Source organism: Periophthalmus magnuspinnatus, chromosome 7 (assembly GCF_009829125.3).
Source record: "Periophthalmus magnuspinnatus isolate fPerMag1 chromosome 7, fPerMag1.2.pri, whole genome shotgun sequence".
In the NCBI taxonomy this organism is placed as follows: Eukaryota; Metazoa; Chordata; class Actinopteri; order Gobiiformes; family Gobiidae; genus Periophthalmus; species Periophthalmus magnuspinnatus.
Window position 1 is genome coordinate 31,487,178 of NC_047132.1, and position 22,354 is coordinate 31,509,531.

Sequence of the window (22,354 nt, forward strand, 5' to 3'; positions counted from 1 at the left end):
CCCTTAGAAAAACCTTTAAAACCATCCACAGATACAGTTATAGTTCTGCCTTTTCGTTTTACTGGTTTAGACAAAACATTACTGTGCATTTTAAACATCTTTACTTAAAAAAACAAAAAAAAACGACAGCCGTAGTATCACCAATCACCCACCACCCCTCCCAGACCTGACCGCCTCCCCCTTCTCTTGTCCCCCCCCCCGCCCATTTTTGGACCTTACTCACAGTCACACAATCCACTGCACTGCCCCCTACGGGAGCGGTGGGCGCCTCACACGTGTGTAGCTGATCCAAGAGTGCTGTCCATCTCTAATCTGTGGTATATTGCATGTCTCGGGCAGGCAAGCGGGGGCGTCGCAGCAGTGCAGGATCACTAGACAGCAATATGGAAGTAAGTTGGAAGCAGCTGGTATCGAAGCTCCTCTCTATGTGATTATGTGCACTGTGAAAACACCATTTTCTTGTTTTTTAGTCTTCTTTGCTTCATAGACTCAGCTCATTTGTTTGGATGATTTATTTATTTTTCTTCTGGGATGCCTTATGACCTGCTTGCCTCAGTTTAGTGTGCATGCGTGGGTTGCCTGCCTCTGAACCTCCCCACTTTTTTTGGACACCAGGACGTTGCGGTCATGGTAGATATGACCCGTACACACATTACCTCCAAAACAAGCATGACTCTACTAATCCCTCTCCGCCCCTCCCCTCATCACCTGTCTCTGTCTGTCATCCACGTGACGTTCATTTGGCCTTTGGTTCTCCTTCTGTACGAGGGCATCTGTCTCATCGAGGAAGTCCAAAAACTGAGCTCTCCCACCGCCTCAGACCTCTCCTCTTCCCTCCTCCCTCCCTCCCTCCTTCCTTCCTGGCCCTTTCTCTCCTTTTATCCTCTATTCAAACACTTCAAAGATTAGGGAGGTTTTATAGCCGAACTGCCGGAGTTCACACAGACCTATAAAAGAAGTGGATTTCGTTCGTTCATCTTTTCACCATTCCATGTGTCAATCATTTGTTTGGGGGTTGGAGGCTGGGATTCGGCGGGCGGGGGGGGAGTTCTCATTTGAAGGTGTCTTACGATCTCTCTCTAGTTTAAAGCATGACAACAGCAACTTTCTGGGACGAGTACGCACATTCCCGAGCGGCGTTTTTTTAGGGCTTGTTGTGAATTCTGCACACGGGAGCTTCCTCTTGCCCTTTGACCTCTAGTTGGATGCTACTCTGTGGATGAAGCCTGTCACGACCTGTGCATGCGGACGCTCTTCCTTATTGATTTTTTAACCAGCTGCATGAGTCTTTGGAGGTGTTCCACACTGACCGCAAAAACCAAAACTACATTCTATTTGACAGATTCCGCCATTTCATCGTAGGCTCCCTGTACCATGGCATAGTGTTGCTGCAGTTTCCCATAAAAACATTTATTTTTTTACTTTCTCATTTGCATGCACTATAACATTTTGCTACTTATTTATCAAAAGTGATTCTCCCCCTGCTGGTAAGACGTAGTACTGCAACGTTAACTCACAGCTATGGGTTTGTGTTTTTTTTTACCTCTCTTCACTGTTGCAGGGGTCCATCATTAGCAGCCCGCACACGCGACGGAGAGCGACGACCCCGCGCGAGGGCCCGCCGCGAGGCCCGCCCCCAGGCCCGCCCCCTCCGCCGATGCACAACTCCACCTCCATTCTCGGCTCCCTCTTCGGCAGCAAGCGGGGGAAGACGCCGTCCTCCTCGTCGCAGGGCCACCACCCCCCGCAGTCGTCGGTGCCCCCGCCCGGACACCCGACGCTCATCTCCCACAAGCCCCACCCCACCAACCTGCACCACACGGCTCAAGTCCAGCACCACGGCCACCACCCGCAGTTCTGCCAAGTCCCCCAAAACCCTCCGCCGTACCACCACCACCACCACTACCACCCGCCGCCCCACACGCAGTTCCACCACCAGTCCCAGCACCCGGGCTACGGCTCCGCCCCGTCCTCCTCGGCGCACCCGCCCCCCCCGCACCCCCACTACAGGGAGCACTCGCATCACAGCTCCCACTCGCACCACCACAACCAGCAGTCGAGTTCGAGCGCGCCCAAACCTAAACACAGTGGTATCAGCACCGTAGTGTGATGTTCTCATTAGAAATTAAATATTCTAAACGCAAAAAGACTCGGTTGGTCGGATGAAGGATTAGCTTACACACCAAAGGGACTGTTTGATAGCATGACTCTATGGCCTGTGCACTGTGTTTTAGCGCTGCGGTGATGCTAACGAAAAATCACCCACGGTACAACTCGTAACACCTCCAACTTCTACAGTTTATGCAGGACGGGACTCTCTTCTTCCACTCGGGGCCTTTTGGGTGTTGTGGCCACTCCACGTTGCTGCTGCTGCTGCTGCTGCTGCTTCCTGACCTGAATAAGCTTCACAAAAAAATGGAGGAACGCGACAAGAACTCATCCAGTTTATCTGTCACATTGATGGCATAACTTCTAGCACTACTTTTCCGTATGAATGCTATGTTCCGGTAGCCTCCTCATCCTCCTCCGATCTCCTCCTCGTCCTCCTCCCTGTCACATGTAGTGGACTTCACATTTCAAAGACAGAAAACGGACCATCTCAGCCATTGTAGTTTTAGTGGTGTACTGTAGGTGGCAGCGATTAGTGTTGTCTTTCATAATTAAATGTGCCAATTATTAATGCATCTTCTATTTAGTCGAGACTTCATGTACAGTATATTGTGCGTAAAAGTAATTTGTAAGATTATCCTTACAATATTATCAGCAAAAATGAATTTTTATCAGTATTATGGGGGGGAAAAAGGATGAAGGGTTTGAAAGGGCGAACTCGGTCTGGCTGAAAATCTTTAGTGTCTTTTTAGTGTTTTCCGATCTGCGTTAAAATGGCGTTTCCTCGTCGCAAACAGACCTGGAGTTGTGGTTTTTTTTTTGTTTCGTTCGCACATGTTAACGCACAAACCTTGCGTATTTAAGCCGAGTTCTTCTCTAAAAACAGAAAACGCTCTGTTCCACCTTATGATGTCATCAAGTGGTGATACAGGAAGTGCTCCACTGTGTTTTTAAACTCCACACACCTTCACTATAGAACCCTTTGGATGATTTCACACCTGGAATTGCCTTTTTTTTTTACTGAACTAAAGGTAAAAAAGTAGCGGTTAACTTGAAAACTACCACTTGATGACATCACAAGGTGGAACAGAGCGTTTTGAACAAGTGTGAATGCAACAAAACACAACTCCAGGTCTGTTTTTAAAGAGTTAAACACCATTATAACATGGATTAAAGCTCATAAGAGTCAGTTTTGCGTAATATAGGACCTTTAAAAATGTATCACAGGGATGCTCTCGAATGCAGCTATTTCATCAGACGCTCACAACAGGAAAAATGGTTCAAAAATGTCAAAAACGTCGACATAACTCACACACAGGCCTGTCACGATGTCACTATAGCAGCTTTTAATTGATTATATGGAAGCTGGGACAATATTTTTGGGGGTTTATGTTAATTGTGCGTACATTTTCTTTGCACTAATGGAAGTTTTTTGGGAATATGTCAAGATTTAAGCTGCAAAACATGGAAAAAATCACTTCTATGACTCATTAATAGTGGTGGGAAAAGTGCTAAATTTTGTTACTGAAGTAGATTTACAGATACAGGAGTGAAAAAATAACTCAAGTAAAAAGCATGAAAAAATCTACTTGGGTAAAAGTATTAAAGTACCTGTTAAAAATGCACTTAAAGAGTAAAAAGTAAACTATTCCGCGCAGATTTTGAGTCTTATAAAGCTTCAAATGTGGTGATTTTGATAAAGATTTGAGCTGAGTTTTGTTCAACGGAAGCAATTTAATCGATCGTTAAAGTAAAAAGTACCCACAGATACCTCAATTTTTTACTTGAGTACAGTACTTTACTACTTTTACTTCGTTACGTTCCACCTCTGCTCGTTATAGACACAAACTAACGACTAAAGTGTGTCATTCTGCTGTTGATTTTGAACAATATTGCAGATTTAGAATAGTTTTTGTGGTTTAAAATCTGCTCTTCGTTTTTATGTCAGCGGCGTAAATAAGTTTTTCGACATTATCGTTTATCTTTTCTTCGATATTTCTCACTTCAGACCATGTTCTCGTGACAGGCCTCCTCAGACAAGACACAAAGTTTATTCCCGTTTATTTATTTGCACAAAAACGTCAAACGTCGTCCGGCCGTGTGAGTGGAACGGCTCTTTCCAGGCATCCCAAACCCAAACTCGAAAAAACACTTTTGAAATGTTGTTTTGCCTTGTTCTTTGACTCACCCAGAAGTTTGAGGTGAGCGCTTCAAAACTTAGGCCTTTGTTTAGTTTTGTATTAAACGTGCAATATCTTTGTAATGATTTTGTACATTAGGAACAAGCCCATGTTTTTGTTATTTATTTATGTTTGTTTCTTCCCGAGCCCCGTTAAGTTAACGTCTCGAGCGGAGTCCTCCACGTGTGTCGGCCCTTTTTGGCGTTGGAAGTTCGGTGGGATAATTTGTGATTCTTTTGCATGTACTGTTCTCGACACGAGGCTCATTGTAAACAGAACCAGTGTTACCACGTTAGCAAGGTTAAGTGCAATCATGTTTCAAACGGAGACTCGGGCTGACGTCTGAGAGCGTCCAGGAAGAGATTCAGGTAAAATAAAAAACACATTTAAAAAAACAGATCTGCTTAGATGTGGAAAGAGGAATGTGTGTATATATTTTATTATAGGAATATGCTTCTCCTTGAGCTGAACAGAAATATTTTGCTGGATAAGCACATATGAAAGAAACACTTTCATTTTTTAAGGGACTGCAGTTGTAAAATAAAGTAAGTATCCGGTCTAATGTAAACATGAACTTTCTACAGTCTACACATAAGAGTCTATTATAGTGTATAAACTAGTGACAGTAAGCGGTTCGTCCCAATTTTCAGGTTGTAAATGTATTTGAACGTTTCATTCTTGCCATAAGTCATAAGAGACATATCACATAGGACTGTATGATCAGCTGAATGTCTTTCCAATTATTTTTGCTAAACACACGACACAAAAACGAAGAAAATCTGTTCGATGTGTGTTCACGGAGTCAATGTTTTCTGTCATAAATGTTTTGAAATGACCCCCCAACAATGCACTGCATGGATCTGATCAGAGCAACGCATCACTGTGAGCTGATACGAGAAGAAAATCAGCCTATATATTTTCGTTTTTGTTTGATTTTTGATTTTTTTTTTCCAGAAATTAACAAAAGTTGACATGTCCTTGCTATTCCATGTTGGAGTGATATTTATTGATGCTCGGCATGTGTTCGGTCGACAAAGCCATGGTGTAAATTCTAAACATTAACGAACATTGCACTTGTGTTTGCTGAGGGCTTCATCTTGTAAATATGGGTTTGGATTAAGAAGAAGAAGAAGAGTGTAAAAGGGACCAATACAGATATGAATTCAACTTATAAAGGAGCTGTACATAGTCTGTGTATACAATCCTCTATTCTGACACGTGCAGAAGATTCAAGGAGGACGACGCGTCACCTCAAGGAAGGATCAAAAAGGGTGAAACATATCCACTTTGTCTTCGGCTCTCTCTCCCGGGACTCGTATTTGCTGTAGATGTAAAAGGGGGGGGGGAAAAAAGACTGTTATAGAAAGTTGCCATTTATATCCCAGCTCGGCTCACGCGTATCATTCCCGCTCGTTGCACAAACACACAAGGGACGCACAGAACGCTGCAGCGAGATGTTCAGTGCGGCGTCGAAAACACGTTGCAGAGAGAGAGAAAGAGAGAGAGAGAGAAAAAAATAAGGGAAAAAGAGACGGGATTGGCCTCATTAATTGTGCATTCTGTTTGTACAGTGAGTAGTGAGTCAGTTAAGACCCCAGTTATTGTAAAACTTCAACTGTGACAATGTTGAACGCAAAAATAAACAAATATATGACTTATGGTTTATGCTGTTTCCATTTTGATTTGTGTCATGTGATTGTGCATGTGAGCGCACGGGGAGGCCACTAGAGGGCGTGGATTAGGCCGCAGATAAACCTTTTTGGGGGGTTATTGGAAAGTGAAGCAAAGTGACGACATATGAGCGTGTTTCAGGTTGGGTTTACGTTTCCTTCTGACCTAATAGTTACGTGTTTAATTCAATTTAATTCAAGTTTATTTATATTATATTCTAGCACATTACAAAACGACTTCAGTGCTTCACACAAAACGCAAAAAAATCCCAAAAAAACAAATACAGCCACAGTTAACGAGATATATTTCCATAGTAACGAGGTGTTTTTTCGAGATTACACCACAGTCAAATTTGTTAGGTCAAAACTGCACCTTTGATTTCCGAGTTTTGCTATATTTATTTCTTAAAAAGTGAAATTAAAACTGTCCAAAACCACTTCTGAAATCAGGTCTTAATCTGAAGAGGTAAAGTAGACCAGTACTACTACTATGATGTATGCAGTAGTGGAAGGTAACGAAGTAAAAGTAGTAAAGTACTGTACAATTTTTAGTTCTTAGCTGCATAAACGCCTGACATTTTTTGTATAGAAATGGCTCTAAAAACCTAAACCTAAGTACAACCTGCATAATCTCTTGTGTAAATGTTGATTATTGTTTAAATATGTAATTTAAAGTGTTTCTGAGCTGGACACATAGTTTTTTTTCATTGTTTTCTTGCATAAAAGTTGCTCAAAAGTACATTTGTTTTTATATTTTTCTTCTACTTAAACTGGTATTACACAGCAAAGGAAACATAAGGATGGACAGAAGTGTAAAATAGAGGTAGTTGTGTGAAAAAAGGCTAAAGTACATGGTGGTACCTCCTTTAATATGATTTTAATGGCTAAAAAAAGAAAAAAAAGTCTAGGCGAGCTACACTGGTCTATAATGTGCTCAGTTCTTAGTCCGTAGATTTTTAAGTGGATATTTTTAAACTTTTTTCCATTACATTTGAGCAACAAAAATATAAAAATAAAAACAAACTGAATTTATTTATTAATTTACTAGACTCAAAATCTTGAAATACTTTTACTTTTTACTCTTTAAGTGCATTTTTAAAGAGGCACTTTTAAATTTTTACTCAAGTAGATTTTTTCATGTGATACTTTTACTTTTACTTGAGTATATTTCTGCTCTGGTATCTGTGCTTTTACTTCACAAAACTGAGTACTTTTTCCACCACTGAATGTTTGTGTGCTGTAAATTAGGACCTGGTCTGAATAAAAGCACCAACACCAAGAAATGAAACAGAAATAAGCCCGACGACAGTTAAAATACGTCTTAATTACGACACGTAGACTCAGTGACCCGACTCTGAAGTGGTCGGGTCGCCGGGTGCACGTGAGCTGCAGTGGCCCCTTCTGCTTTCTAAGATAACTCTTATCTGTTCACGCAGAAGAATTACGCACACGAAATGAACAACTGTGGCTTGTCATCGGTTTGTGACGAGCGAATTATAGAGTAAAAACCTCAACGACACAACAAATCTGCCTCCGATGTACAAGCAGTTTGAAACTCCAATTTTTCAAGATGTGGACGTTTTGGGAGAAAGTGAGACTTGACCAACTCTAAAAAGTGAGTATTTATTTTATTAATTCTAAAAAGTGAGATTTTATTCTATTAATTCTAAATAGTGAGATTTCATTTTATTCATTCTAAAAAGAGTATTTTATTATTCTAAAAGGTGAGTATGAGTATTTATTTTATTCATCCTACAAAGTATTTATTTTATTTACTCTAAAAAGTGAGTACTAATTTTATTCATTCAAAAAAAAAATTAGTATTCTTTTTATTCATTCTAAAAAGTGAGATTTCATGTTATTCGAAAAAGTGAATATTCATTTTAACCATTTTAAAGCATTAATTCTAAAAAGTGAGATTTAATTTAGTTAATTCAAAAAAGTGAGTATTCATTTTATTAATTCAAAAAGGTATTTATTTTATTCATCCTACAAAGTATTTATTTTATTTACTCTAAAAAGTGAGTACTAATTTTATTCATTCAAAAAAAAAATTAGTATTCTTTTTATTCATTCTAAAAAGTGAGATTTCATGTTATTCGAAAAAGTGAATATTCATTTTAACCATTTTAAAGCATTAATTCTAAAAAGTGAGATTTAATTTAGTTAATTCAAAAAAGTGAGTATTCATTTTATTAATTCAAAAAGGTATTTATTTTATTCATCCTACAAAGTATTTATTTTATTAATTCCAAAAAGTAAATATTAATTTTATTCACTCTAAAACGTGAGAGTTCATTGTATTAATTCTAAAAAGTGAGTATTCCTTTTATTAATTCTAAAAAAGGACTATTTTATTCTTCCTACAGAGCATTTATTTTATTCATTCTATAAAGTGAGTATTATTTTATTAATTCTTCTCATACATTTTTTACTCTGACATTGTAAACATAATCCCTTCTCCTCCTGCAGGATGATTTTCAGCCTGATATTTCACCTCTTTCTTCCGATCACCATGACGACCACACTCGCCTCGTCTCACCTGTGCCACTGCAGTGTCCACCCCACAGAGGGCCTCATCGTAAACTGCAGCTCCACTTACCTCCCCGCCCTCCCTTACCTGTCCCGGGACGTCGCGGAGCTCCACCTGTCCGACACCGGCCTCTCCACGCTGCCTCCGGGCCTCTTCGACAAACTGGTCGGCCTCAAAAAGCTCTCCATTTCTGAGAATCCGTTCCATTGCGACTGCGGGATTCAGTACTTGAGGAACTGGTTGGTGAAAAACAGAGATAAAGTTACAAAGGAGCCGACCTGCGCGAGTCCGGGGGTCGTGACCCAGAAAAACATAAGTGAACTGAGTGAGGCCTTTTTCTCGTCCTGTTCCAAACCAAACTGCGCAAACGGGATCTACTTTATTGCAACGTGTGCGATTCTTTTGTGCGTTTTGGCTTTAATCGTCTACACTTTGAGACTGGCCAAAGAATCCACGATAACTCTGTACATAGATGAGAGACACGCGCTTTTCGAAGCTCATTCTCTCCGCTCACAAAAGCCCAAACACAGACGGAGGTTGAGCTGTCTGAAGAAACCCGAGCCGCTGGAGACGCCGCTTCTGAACGTGGAGCCGCTGCCCGAAGCTCTGGACACGCAGCAGCAGCACAACAAGCGCGACACTGGGGTCAAAAAGGATTAATAGTTTCTCGGACTGCAGCGTTTTTCACAGCAGCAGGTCCAGACCAACCAAACTTGAGTGCATTTGAGTTTCAAAGTGGTGCAAAAGCTGTGCCGTTCCATTAAAACGCTCGTATTTACGCAAGTTTCTGATGTGTGTTTTAATGTTTCTTCATCACAAACAGATCTTTTCAAACATAAGAGTCAATTTTGCATAATATTGGACTGTTACGTTTGCGCTCGCGTGTTAAATGACTGTGCAAACCTTTATAAATGAGTTTGCAGTACTTCCTTTTGCACGACTATGACACATTTCTAGTACAACAAGACGACTAAAGGTCAGGGGTTAAAAGCCTGTTAACGACTGGGTCTGTTCACAGCAAACAAAAACTGGGACAAAGTTAAATTCAGGGTCAGTTTACATAAATGAAAGTGAAATATTTTTGTTTCTATAGCACATTTAAGCAGACCAAAGTGCTTCACATTAAAGTCAACGAAAAAAATATATTCAGATAAGACGATACACGTAGGAAAAGAACAATAAAACACCAAGATGTCCTGTGTGGCTGGTGTTAAATGCCAGGGAGGAGAGGTGGGCTTTCAGTTTAGTCTTAAATGGCAGTAAAGACAGAGGATCTGACAGGCAGAGGGCGCTGTTCCATAGTCTGAGCACTGTCACATCATCTGGGTGGAGTATTGACCTTATTCCGCCCCGCCCACTTTTCCTGTAAATGCAACGACAAAGAAAGTGCGGTTTAGTCGCACTTTCGGTTAAGTGGGAATCCCGTTCCTTTCGATGGATAATTTGGGGAAAGTTTCAGAGCTAAAATATAATATAAAGTAGTTTGGTTTGGGTCAAATGTCCAGTGTTTATGTGCAACAACAAGTCAACACTGCAATGATTCTCTGGGAAGCTTCAAAATGGCTCTGTAATGACTATAGAACTTTAATTGTTCTCAAGATCGGCAGCTCCAAACAAAATAATACAACCCAGAGGACCCGTAGAGCGCAGACAGAGGACATATAGAGCGCAGACAGGTCCCATAGAGCGCAGACAGAGGACATATAGAGCGCAGACAGGGCCCATGGAGAGCAAACACAACCCATAAAGTGCAGACAGGTCCCATAGAGCGCAGACAGAGGACATATAGAGCGCAGACAGATCCCATAGAGTGCAGACAGGGCCCATGGAGCGCAGACACAGGACCCATAGAGAGCAAACAGGACCCATAAAGCGCAGACAGGACCCATAGAGCGCAGACAGGACCCCGTAGAGCGCATACAGGACCCATAGAGTGCAGACCGGGCCCATAGAGCAAAGACAAGACCCCATAGAGCGCAGACAGGACCCCGTAGAGCGCAGACAGAGGACATATAGAGCGCAGACAGGGCCCCGTAGAGCGCAGACAGAGGACATATAGAGCGCAGACAGGTCCCATAGAGTGCAGACAGGACCCGTACAGCGCAGACAGAGGACATATAGAGCGCAGACAGAGGACATATAGAGCGCAGACAGGGCCCATAGAGCAAAGACAAGACCCCATAGAGCGCAGACAGGACCCCGTAGAGCGCAGACAGAGGACATATAGAGCACAGACAGGTCCCATAGAGTGCAGACAGGACCCGTACAGCACAGACAGAGGACATATAGAGCGCAGACAGAGGACATATAGAGCACAGACAGGTCCCATAGAGTGCAGACAGGACCCGTACAGCACAGACCGAGGACATATAGAGCACAGACACAGGACCCATAGAGAGCAAACACGACCCATAAAGCGCAGACAGGACCCCGTAGAGTGCAGACATTTAAAAATTTGAATTGCACCCACAAAAAAGCGACTGTCGTCAGTTGGAAGAACTTTAAGACACAAGTTTATAGACCCAATCTCTAACAAATATCAACAAGGGCCAACATTTGTGGATCATATATTTGGATATTTCTTTCAAAAACAGTGAATCTTCTAGAGTTACACAGGCTCCACTCCTCGATCTAAACGTGAACTTCCTTTAAAATAAGACGAGCCCTGTTCTGGGTGTAGTCCTTTGGTTTTCACTGGAAGAGCAAACAGATTTGAGTGTGTGTGTTATGGATTAGGGTTTTTCTAAAGGACTGTACATTATCAGGGTGGGATCCTGTTGGAGAGACGACGCTTTTGTAACACGAGATCAGGCGAAACTGTAGAATCGTGAAGTCACGGAGGCGCCTGTTCATGTGCGGAGGTTTTTCGCTGTTGAAACGATGGCTCAAATAGACTCGGGATGGAAAATGGAGCCCAAATAAAATGTGTATTACTGCTCGTTATGTGTCAGTGTGGCCATAAAATAAGTGATGATGAGTGTGATGTTATGTTCTCTATAGACAATGAATCAAATTTCCTGCTTGAATTTGTTAAAAAAAAACAAAAAAAAAACTGGAATATAGCACAGTATGGCTTTAACTGAGCAGGTGATACCATGAGGTCAAGTTACAGTTAAGCACTTTAGAGGCTTTGGAGTTAAATCGATAAATAGTTTGGCCGATATTTGGCCTTTTTAGCTTATGGACAATCAGCCTTAAGTCTCCAGGACAGGCCGATATTTTGTTTTGGTTGATCTGCTGCCTAAAAATACACAAAACTCTTAATATTAACAGGCTCATACAAAGAGATACCTGCACAAAACGTGACTACACAGCTCTTTTAAAGGTGTACTGTGTAACTTTTCTGGTGGAGGGCTGTCTACTACTGTAATTGCTTTGCCTTGAATCTTATACAGTATGGAAATAAACTCGGTTAGACAGGTCAGATCTATGGCAAAACAAGCTCGCACATAATAAGAATTTATGTTTTTTATGGCATTTTTTGAGCCTTAATGCACGTGTAATTGAATACAAGAAAGGCAGATAAGTTTAATGTCATACTGTGGAATATTCTATGCAAACAAACAACCGGCTCTCCACCTTAGACGTTACATAGTGCATCTTTTAAAGTTAATGGTCAAAAAGGGCTTGGGGTGAGTTTGTAGTAAATTTAAATAACATAATTTGGAGAAAATGATCAAAATCTGCCCAAAAATATCGCCAAATTTTATGGGCCATCGCTCGCTCTGGATTCTAAACAATCAGTCTCAGCGTCGGCCATGAAAAAAAACCCTATCACTCACTCTCAAGAGGCAACCGTACTCATAGTCCATGTGTTTTTCAAGGTATTTTATCGTGAAAAAAACTAATAAAATAAACGTAATGCAAGATAGACACATTTAAGGTCCCATGGTGCAGCTTTTCAGTGAAGTGAAGTGAAAAACTGCGGAAAAATAAATGCATAAAACGTCGGTTGAGTTTCCATCGCACTGTATTTAATCAGCACTGTGTGGAACTAAGATGTTATGGATTCTCACAACAAGAAGACAAAATGCAGACAGCACCAGGACAATATTGCACATTTAACGACTGATATACAGTGCACATATTAACTCATGCATAGATGTTTTAGGACAGAATGGGTAAACAAAATGACTGCGTGTTAGCATAAAAGTCATCGTAAAGGTGTAAAAGACTATGGCGAATGTGCTTTGTAATAACACTGCAATAAATATAAGGTCATAAAGGATCTGTAACAATCTAAAACATGATCTCGTTCTAAAAATACTCGGGGAAAATAAGGCAGTTTTGGAGAGGTCACCATCACAAAAACTATAACGAAATAAAACTGACAGTAACAGCTGAAATAAAATGTCTTCTAAACATGTCTTTGTGTTAGCAGTGGCATTCAGTCTCTCCTCTTATTATAGAGTTAAAACACAGTGTAGCTCCAGCGCTTTTTGCTTAAAGTGGCGCCCAATCGCTAACACGCTAACCTCAGTAACCTTAGCAACGGTAACTACTGTGGTGAAAACTTCTCTTGTTCAAAAATAATCTCAACTGCTTCAAACACGTCTTTCACGATGTGCCCGGGCTCGACAAGCGCAGGGTCGAACCGAAAGTCCCGATGCCCGTGAAAAACCGTTTCCTTAATACACTGGTGGGCGTCGGTCGGCACCTCCGCTTTCGGGTTGTAGACGCCGGTGCAAACCAGGATGGACTTGCAGGACGTGGCGGAGGGCAGAGCGAATTCACTTTCCCACATGTTTTCTACCTCGTCCACTTCGGGAATGGCGGCGGTGGATCCAGCGGCCGTGGCGATCTTCGCGACGGCTTTTGGGTTGGTTCTGGCTAATCTCTCCTCCAGGTAGCGGTTGTAGAGGTTGGCACCGTAAATGTCGGTCATGAGGTTATCCCTGAAAGCACAAATTTGTCATGAAACTATGGAGTAAAAGCCAAAAGTAAAATCTGTCAACTGGACAAAAAGTTGGAGTGAAGACGTTTGGCTGCTCGTCCAAGCCGCTTCTTCAGTTTTGGTCAGATTACTGCTGGACACTGCCTTATATCTGTCTGAAGGGAGGAGATATATCGATAGGAAGATAGATACAAGGCAGTGTCCAGCAGTAATCTGACCAAAACTGAAGAAGCGGCTTGGACGAGCAACAAAACATCTTCACTCCTACAACTTTTTGTCCAGTTGACAGATTTAAATTTTGGCTTTTACTATGAATCAGACCTGGACGACTGAGGGATTTACACAAAACTACAGAGACTGACCCAAGTTCACTAAAGGGCCACTACTTAACTTTTCGAGTGTAGGATTTGCTACTCGTTTGTTCCTATGGAGACTTTATTGCCTTGGCAGGAAGATTCCACAGTATGATCACAGTATTTATCCACGTGTTAACGTTTTATTACTATTGAAAAACATGAATTCCTACTGTGAGCGTCTCAACAAATCTGACTTGTAACTCGCTGCTCCCTGTGGACATAAATACATTTAATGCCTTACTGATTTTCCAGATATATTCTTTAGTAACTTCTCAAAGGAAACAAGCAGGTGGCAAACCCTCCACCAGAAAAATGGACTTTGGACTGTTCAGAATCAAACCACGATTTGTTAAGGATGTGTGGTTTAGTCCTGATGTAAATTTTGTTCCGTCTTGTGCTAGTTCCGGTTTAGTAATTGTCCAGCTCAGGTTTAGTCCCAATTTCGATGTGATATGTGTACAAGTGTGAGCGCAGTCTTTAAAACCTTGTATATAACCTAACTATTCATTTATGGAACTTGTGTTTTAAGCTCTGAAGAGGATTACTCAAACATGTCACAAAGAAACACAAAACACCTCCACAGAAGATAAAACAGCATTGTAACGTGATTAAAAAGTTAGTTTAGATCAAGGCCGTACTATCTATATCTACTGCCTTCATCATCTTTTGGAGTGAGGCACTTGGTGATAAGACGTGACTTAATCTTACCCTATGGCATACAGTGAGGTGATGGGATTCTTCCACTCTCGCTCCATGGCCTGACACCTGATGAGGTACTCAGCAAAGTGGTAGGTCAGCTCGCTAGGTTTCCCCATTAGAGCCTCGTACTTCAGCTCTTCGCCTGTGATCTTCTTATAAATATTTTCAAGGCAAACAAGGAATGTCCCGTGGCCAAACCTGGACAAAAGGCAGTAACAACATTTCAACCATCGATTGTGAAAGTTTAATAAGAGGTTATGGTTATTTACATATACAGTCTATGGGAAACGCACAAACCCATCATACCGTGGGGAATGAGCTTCAGCCATCCACATTAGGTCCATGTTACAGGCCAACAAAGGCAAGTGAGGCGTCTTCTGCGTCTGGTGGACACTGCTGAGGTTTCCACCAGTCAACAAAACATCAATGATGAGCTGCAGGTTGGTCTCCCATCGAATCGGCTCTCCAAACAGGACCACGGCTGGAACGCAAAAGTATCTGTGATTACACTATGTACTGACAGGGAATGCAAAATAAAGGTCCTCTCCTTACCTTCAACCTTAGGAAGATTTCCAACGGGACTGGACTAAAATGAACAGATAGCGACTATAAGTATTTCTCTAGAACTGAATCAGGATCATAGACGGTTTAAAGAAATGGACTAAGTGAGTGTGACGTCACCCACAGCGTTCGGCTCCAGTCAAATGAAGCTCATCGTGGCTAGAGCAGGTATAGCGGCGAGTTGCATATTTGGAAATCTGACCACGAGTATCATAACAATCAAAGAGTCAATCTGGAGTGAGGCTGTTTAATATTACGCGAAACTGACTCTTGTGAGCTTTAAGTCATGTTATAATGTTGTTAGCGCCGCAAAAATAGACCTGGAGTTGTGTTTTATTTCATTCACACGTGTTTGAGTAACATTTTATTAGTCTGTGTACATCTCCAAACCTCAAAATACTCTGTTCCACCTTGTGAAGTGGTATTTTTCAAGTTAACAGCTCCTTTTACCTTTAGTTCAGTAATCGACAATTCCAGAGGTGAAATGATCCAAATGATTCTAGTGAAGGTGTGTGGAGTTTAAAAACAAAATGGAGCACATGACATCACAAGGTGGAACAGAGTGTTTTCAGTTTGAGAGAAGAACTCAGTCTGAATATGAAGGGTTTGTGCATTAAAACCCACAGACTGTGTAAAGAAGTGGACTAAGTGCGTTCGGCTTCAGTCAAATGAAGCTCACTGAGGCTAGAGCGGTTATAACGGCCAATTTGGATCATGTAGAGCGGGTTAATACAGACATTTAAAGACTAAAATAGCTAATCTGACAGCAGCAGTTACAGAGAGAGGGGCAAGTTTACCCGTGTAAAGTAAACTGGATGGAGCCGGAAGTGCGCACATGCTCACTTCCTATTTGGAATTCGGCGGCTGGCAGGTTAGCCATGTCCATTTATATATACAGTCTATGATCAGAACAAAACAAAACTTTAAGAATCTCACCGGAAGTTTGGGTCTTCTGTTGTGGTCCACCATGTCTAATAAGGGGAAGGACTCCCGGAGCATATCAATACTGATCACATTATTAAAACCTAAACTGAAGGAGTTGATTAAGGACACAAACAGTTCAGATGAAGTGCCTCCGTAAGTAACAGTTGAAGTTTTGTATATTTAAGGATACTTTTTTGCAATTTCCAGGACCGGCCCCTGTCCTGACACCAGCACACACTTGTTGTGGTACTTTTTGAACATTCTCAGTGGACTGTGTGACATTATAACCTGATCTGGTGCTATCTAGAAACAGGAAAACGGTCAAATATTAGTACAGTTTTACAGCATATTTCTTTAACTTGTAAAAATACATATTTAATCTCACCTGTACCCCCAGAATATGTGAGAGCTGGGCTGCTTTTGTTTGTCGGAGGCAGTTTCCAGCGTTTGTGACAAAAACAACTGGCACAACAAACTGTCCTTGTGAGTTCACCAGCTTAGAAAAGGCCTTTTTGGCAGCAGGTATTGGCAATCTTCCTCGGACAAGAACACCATCTATGTCAAACAACAGACCAAAGCTTGGTTGTGCCTGGAAAGAGAATGAAACACAGTTTGAGCTTCTTTCATTGAGAATAAAAACATGTACAGAGCCCATAGTTTAAGCTGTTTTGATGGAGAACTGAGTAAAACAAGCACAAGTTGTTCACGTGTGCTTTTTCTCACAGCCTTTACAGAGGAATGCATATGGTGCAATATTCTAAGAACCATGGGATTTATGTTAAACTGCTTAGGCCTGCACTTAATTCTGCCCTTGGCTTAAGACAATCTTGTGGATGGACTTAGTGTCTAAGAAGCAATCTACAATATTTGATTTTGTTTTTGTTTTCACGCATGTTTGGGGCTGTGCCTGACCCCAACAGAAACAAACAGACAAACACAATGTAAAGTGACCCCTGAGCCCGACCCCCAACAGAAACCTACAGATAAACAATAGAAGGTAAGGGGACCGGCCTGGACTCCACATGGGGCAAAAACACAGGCCTGTGTCTCAGGAGCCACTGAGGATCTTTGTAAACATGTTTTCCCTCAAGGTAAATCACACTGCATATTTCTGTCACTGATGTCACCGTTTCCAGATCTGTGTCAGTGCATCCAGCCGAAAAACTTATCGCTCCATTTAATACAGATCAGGATCAAGGGAAAATAACATTTAAGGGTTTAAATGCAGTGTTTAAAGGTTTAAATGCAGCGATTAATGGTGTAAACACAGTGTTTCAGGGTTTAAATGCAGTGTTTGACAGTGTAAACACAGTGTTTAAAGGTTTAAGGGATTAAATGCAGTGTTTAAAGATTTAAATTCAGTGTTAAACGGTTTAATCGCAGTGTTTCAGGGTTTAATCGCAGTGTTTAGCGGTTTAAATGCAGTGTATAACGGTTTAAGGGTTTAAATGCAACGTTTAATGGTTTAAACGCAGTGTTTAACCGTTAAAAACAGTGCGTTTAAACCGTTTAAGTGAAGTGTTTAACGGTTTAAGGGTTTAAATGCAGTGTTAAACCGTTAAAGTGCAGTGTTTAGCGGTTTAAACGCAGTGTTGAGCGGTAGATGCGGTATGACTGAGCCGTACCTTGTTTATTGACTGTGTTCCGTAAAACCCGCCCCTGAAGCCCACAGCTCGGGCTCGTGCCGCGCGGCTGAGGGCGCAGAGACCCCGGGACAAAGGCAGGAGTCCCCGCATGTCCTCCGCCGTTCACCGGGTGGATGAAACAGAAGGTCCCGTACAGCCCCGGGGTCGCGCCGGCTCCTGCCTCGCTCCAGCCTCGGCCTGGTCCAGCCTCGGCGCGGGTCGCTCTGCTGCTGCTTTTCTTCAGATGTTTTTGCTCATGGAGCCATGGTCTGAGGAGAGCGCTCCTGATTGGACCGGAGCCGCTGACGTCACTGCGGGGGAGGGACTCCGTGAGCCGGAAGAGCCGGAAGAGCCGCTCCTCTGCAGTGCGCTGCCATTTTAGACGGAGCGAGGAGGAGCTTTCGCTTTCTCCAAAGTCACACGCACAAAGCTCTCTTTGAGCGCAAACACGGTGGAAATAACACGAAACGACACGAAATGACAGCGAACAAGTCTCCTCCAGCGGAACTCTGCTTTTGTACAAAAACAGAACATTTCAGCGCGTTCTTACGGCTTGAAAAACACTTGAACCAGTCTCCATTTTGATTTGAGACTTCTTACGGCACGAACACGAGGAAAAATGAAGAATACTTATTCAAATGATAAGAAAAGATAAGCTTTGGAAACTACGGCTCATCTCTGTGTGAATCAGTTTAGAGAAAAGACTGACCCAAACAGCGGATTGTGGCGCTGTCTGAGTCTAAAAATCTGATAAACTGAGGGTTTCCCTTCATGCATTAAAACTTCAGTTTTGACTTGAAACACGTCCATCAGTTCACAATAAAACACAAACAGTCGTCTTCCCCGTGCTCCTCCAGCTTTATTGATGAGTTTAAAATTACATTTCTATTTTCTAGGACTTCAGTTGCACTTTCCTTCCGACTTAAAAACTGAGTACAAGCAAATGGTATTTATACAGTAGTCTAAGTGATATTGTACAAAAATAACATTTTTGATTTCTGTGAAAACTTTTTTTTTTCATCCCCAAATAACTCCTAAGTCTGCTGTTCTGTCAACCGCGTGTTACATTTACCAAGGTAAAAAAAAATGATAATTGAATCCATTTTTAAATGAAAATCTACCTTGGATTACCAAGTCATAGTTAAATTGTAAACAGATTTTTCTATAAAAGAACTTGATTCTTTTAATACCTCCTTAATTGTATATCTTAGCAATATAACATGTAGTTTGTTATCGCCCATTTAGCTGCATGTTGGGCTGAAATGCATGTTATGAACTATTTCATGTCATACTCCCTTGGCCAACTCATACCCCACTAAAACAAACCAAAATAACCATACATGGAAGTTCCCATTTTCTCCCTTCCATCTCATTTGACTGAGATTCACTTCCATAAGCTCAGATGTCCTATAGGTTCCCATATGTTTAGTCCCATTTATTCATCTCTGATCACCAGTGGCTTGGAAAGGGGGATTCTTTAACAAAGCATTATACATAACACCGCTACCAAACTAAAACATTTTGTATTGAATGCAGAAAGATATTTTTTCACCCCTTTCTTTGTATTACATGTCGAGAGACTCACTGGCCTGGGACTAGCCTCTGTTAGCCAACCTTTGGCCAGTGAAGAGGATTCAGAGAAAATAATACAACCAACCATCAATCTGAAAAAGGAGGGGCAACAGAGGGCACTGATTATGCGGTGGCTTCAATGCTGCTGCAGTCCTTTGCCAAGTGCCCAGCCTTCCCGCAATTGTAGCAGTTAGTATCGCTGGTTTTACTGCAATGCACGGCGACATGGCCGATCTCTCCACATCTGTTGGAAAAAAGAAAAAAAGAAAGAATCAGGACACCTGTTAATATCACTGACCCTAAAGTGCATGAAGACTCACCTGTAACATTTCACCTGTTTACAAATTTTCTGGATGTGACCAAAACCACCGCAGGAGTAGCACTTCTGCTCCGCATGGTCACAGTCCCGAGCCATGTGGCCGGCCTTACCACAGCTGTAGCAGACCTGCTCTCGTTCCTTCTTGGGCTCCTTGCAGTCCCGAGAAATGTGACCACTCCTGCGACAGTTGTAGCAAGCTAAAAATATAGAAAAGGAAACGACTTACTCCTCCTCAACAACCCAAACGCATGACAGTATAGCAACCGTAAATTTATACATACAATCTTCAACTTGTTCACAATCACGGGCCATGTGTCCTTGGTCTCCACACCGATAACAGAACATTTCTGTAAAGTACAGATTTTGTAAGTTATTTATAACACATGAATAAGCATCTTATAACAGGACAGTACCTTTACCCCGTGTTCGGCCCCTGCCACGTCCACGTCCAGGTCCAGCATTCGGGCAGTTCTTAATCCAATGCCCTGTGCGGCCACATCCATAGCATTCGCCGTTGCTGCTCATCTCCATTACCTAAAGACGAGAACTGTGTTAGACAACTGAGTTTCAAAATGATCACTGGCATACACACATACACTTATTAATACCACCTCAATTTAACAACAAAGTTTTCCCAAACACTTCAACTCATAATCCAGAGGGACTTTGACAAAATATACTAACACTCGAGTCTACTCTATTCTAATAATAAAAAGGAGAGGTTTTTAGCTACAGAATCTACTACTTTGCTAACTTACAAGAATTCCTCAATGGCATCATGATGTGATCGCCATAGGTCAAACTGCTCCTCACGTGTTTGCTGACGAGGCTAAAGATGTTAGGTCAGTAACATAAGGTTAATGGTTAATGCAAGCTCTCCTTTAGATGTGTTAATATGTCTGAGCAGATGCAAAGTGCACACAAGGGAAGAAAACACGTCCAGTAATACTCATGACTGAGAAATACCAAACGTATACAAATTATATTCAAAAACACGTGGTTTGCCCAACTGTGAGTGTTTCCTCGAACTACGACACACTGTAGCTGCACGCGCTGCTGACCAAGGCGAAACATGCCGTGGACTGAGAGCTAACTTTAGGGGCTAGCACCAGAGGGCACTCATTCCACGTCGTGTTTAAATCACATCTGCGCTCGTTAACCGTCCATAAGATAAAATAACCGCTTATTCCTGATTGCCAGACCTGTCAAACCACAGAAATATGCTTCCAACGCACTGGGTTATTTTAAACTCCTCGTTAAACCTACAGCAGCGTTGATGGGACTGCGATAGCGCGCGCGGGCCTGGTCACGTTGACTCTGCTGCGTGCTCCCGAGACGCACTGGCACGAGCGCACGTTAGCCACCATGCTAACACCAGCCATGCTAACACCAGCAAATGAACGCGGCCAACGAGCGCCACACGCTCGACGATTACAACTTTATCCTTGCCGATTACACTTCTCACCGTGGACAGAATTAAAAACAAACGTTAATTTTATGCGTGAATGTGGATTTCAGCGTCTTAGCGAGCCAAACAAATTTCCCGCGCACCACGCACATTTCACCAAAGCTGCTACTGAAGCTAAGCTAAAAGGATAGCGGGCCACAGTGTGATCCCGTTACTCCATTACGAAGCCCCACACAAAACTAACATCGCGCACGAAATCGACCGCATCGGGTCTCAAAATCTCACCAGGTTTCGCTCTATACCGCGATTCCCCAGATAAATATGAAACTAAACAGCATGCATAACTAAAATACGTTAAATGCTGCTTTGTTGGTGCTTACCTCAGTGGCTACCTAGCTATGTCAGTGTTTACGCCTTCTTCTTTGCGCTGCATGCGGTGAGAGCAGGAGTTTGCTCGATTGTCATTCACAGTAACCAGTGGAAAGCAGCGCGCTGATTGGACACAGACCCCCCGAGCAGCCAATCAGAGCGGGGGAAGACTGGACACCGCCTCTGGGTTTCAACCAATCAGAGCCGTCGGACGCGCCCCCCCTTCTCCCTGCCTCTCTTACGTCAAACGTCAAGTTTTGTTGTTCTGTTTTTAATATTTATTTAATAACCTATTTTTATATTTGAGCCACAGCACACAAGAAATATTCAGTTTTAGCTATGAAAAAATGTATTTATGTAAAATTTTAAAATATGCTTAGTTTAATAGATTGCGTAACTTGATAAAAATGGGTTTGTTTATGTAAAAATGGGTTTTGTAAATTTTCCATTAGGGAAGAAAAACCCTTGTGAAGGTTGTTCTTTATACACAATAAACTGCAGGTAATACAGGATAACACATGTAACGATTGTAATGATTAAATGCTAAATTATTCAATTTAAAAGAGGGACATGTGTATTAAAATGTATATTAAATGCATATTATAAGCACAATATTTGTAAAAACATGAAATAAACAAGTTGCTAAAATAAAACTCATTACAATAAATATGTTGAAAAATACAGGCAAGGTTTGTATATTGTCATAGCATTAGTTTTATAAGGATTATAGGCTAATAGTAAACTTCAGGTCCAAAGTTATACATGTATTAAGCTGTAATGGGCCTATTCAGGACAAAAATAGCCAGCGACTAACACATGCCCCAAGTGTGAATCATTTATAAAACAAATGACCCTATTTATAACTTCTAATCCAAACACTTTTCAGTCCTCACATCAGTGTCCTCTTTGTGCCAGTGTTATAGCTATCCCAGTGTAGCACATGCAGTAGTATCCCATCTCACTAAATGCTCTGTGAGATCAATAGCTTTCATCCCAGACTTAAGGTGGATTTGTCAGTCACATTTGGAAGTCTATTAATGTTGTCTGGGGACTTATTCTAACACCAGGGCACATGGCTAAATCAAACCTAACATATAAATATATCAAAATGTTACAAGAATGTACATATAAAATA

At 41.8% G+C, this 22,354-nt stretch overlaps 4 protein-coding genes across 9 annotated transcripts in view; 2 read left to right on the forward strand and 2 right to left on the reverse strand.

The window, feature by feature from the left end:
• Nucleotides 1–5,790, forward strand: part of LOC117373171 (IQ motif and SEC7 domain-containing protein 1) — a 247,212-nt gene extending 241,422 nt beyond the window's left edge. For 4 of the 5 annotated variants that reach the window (XM_055222994.1, XM_055222995.1, XM_033969075.2 and 1 more), the window contains 2 exons: nt 340–389; nt 1,562–5,790. In XM_055222994.1, coding sequence (XP_055078969.1) covers nt 340–389; nt 1,562–2,110 — 599 coding nt within the window. In that variant the 3' untranslated portion in view covers nt 2,111–5,790. The remainder of the gene's footprint in view (nt 1–339; nt 390–1,561) is intronic. The other variant, XM_055222996.1, reaches the window with a different exon arrangement.
• A 1,653-nt stretch (nt 5,791–7,443) lies between these two features.
• Nucleotides 7,444–12,486, forward strand: gp9 (glycoprotein IX (platelet)). Its single transcript, XM_055223017.1, has 2 exons — nt 7,444–7,574; nt 8,432–12,486. The coding sequence occupies exon 2, from the start codon at nt 8,433–8,435 to the stop codon at nt 9,150–9,152; it is 720 nt and encodes a 239-aa protein (XP_055078992.1). The 5' UTR covers nt 7,444–7,574; nt 8,432; the 3' UTR covers nt 9,153–12,486.
• On the reverse strand, nt 12,445–17,831 carry LOC117373174 (haloacid dehalogenase-like hydrolase domain-containing 5). Its single transcript, XM_033969082.2, has 8 exons — nt 17,552–17,831; nt 16,312–16,515; nt 16,117–16,229; nt 15,939–16,032; nt 14,994–15,027; nt 14,748–14,922; nt 14,451–14,639; nt 12,445–13,387 (listed from the first exon to the last, which is right to left on the reverse strand). The coding sequence occupies exons 1-8, from the start codon at nt 17,660–17,662 to the stop codon at nt 12,991–12,993; spliced, it is 1,317 nt and encodes a 438-aa protein (XP_033824973.1). The 5' UTR covers nt 17,663–17,831; the 3' UTR covers nt 12,445–12,990.
• Nucleotides 17,832–18,387: 556 nt separating this feature from the next.
• cnbpa (CCHC-type zinc finger, nucleic acid binding protein a) lies at nt 18,388–21,355 on the reverse strand. 2 transcript variants are annotated; one of them, XM_033969084.2, is made up of 5 exons: nt 21,231–21,355; nt 19,862–19,976; nt 19,724–19,789; nt 19,444–19,639; nt 18,388–19,367 (listed from the first exon to the last, which is right to left on the reverse strand). In XM_033969084.2, exons 2-5 carry the CDS (start codon nt 19,971–19,973, stop codon nt 19,247–19,249), a joined length of 495 nt encoding a protein of 164 aa, XP_033824975.1. In that variant the 5' UTR covers nt 19,974–19,976; nt 21,231–21,355; the 3' UTR covers nt 18,388–19,246. The 2 variants fall into 2 exon arrangements, with proteins under 2 accessions (XP_033824975.1, XP_033824974.1); XM_033969083.2 differs by having other exon boundaries at nt 19,856–19,976.
• Nucleotides 21,356–22,354: the final 999 nt, after the last annotated feature.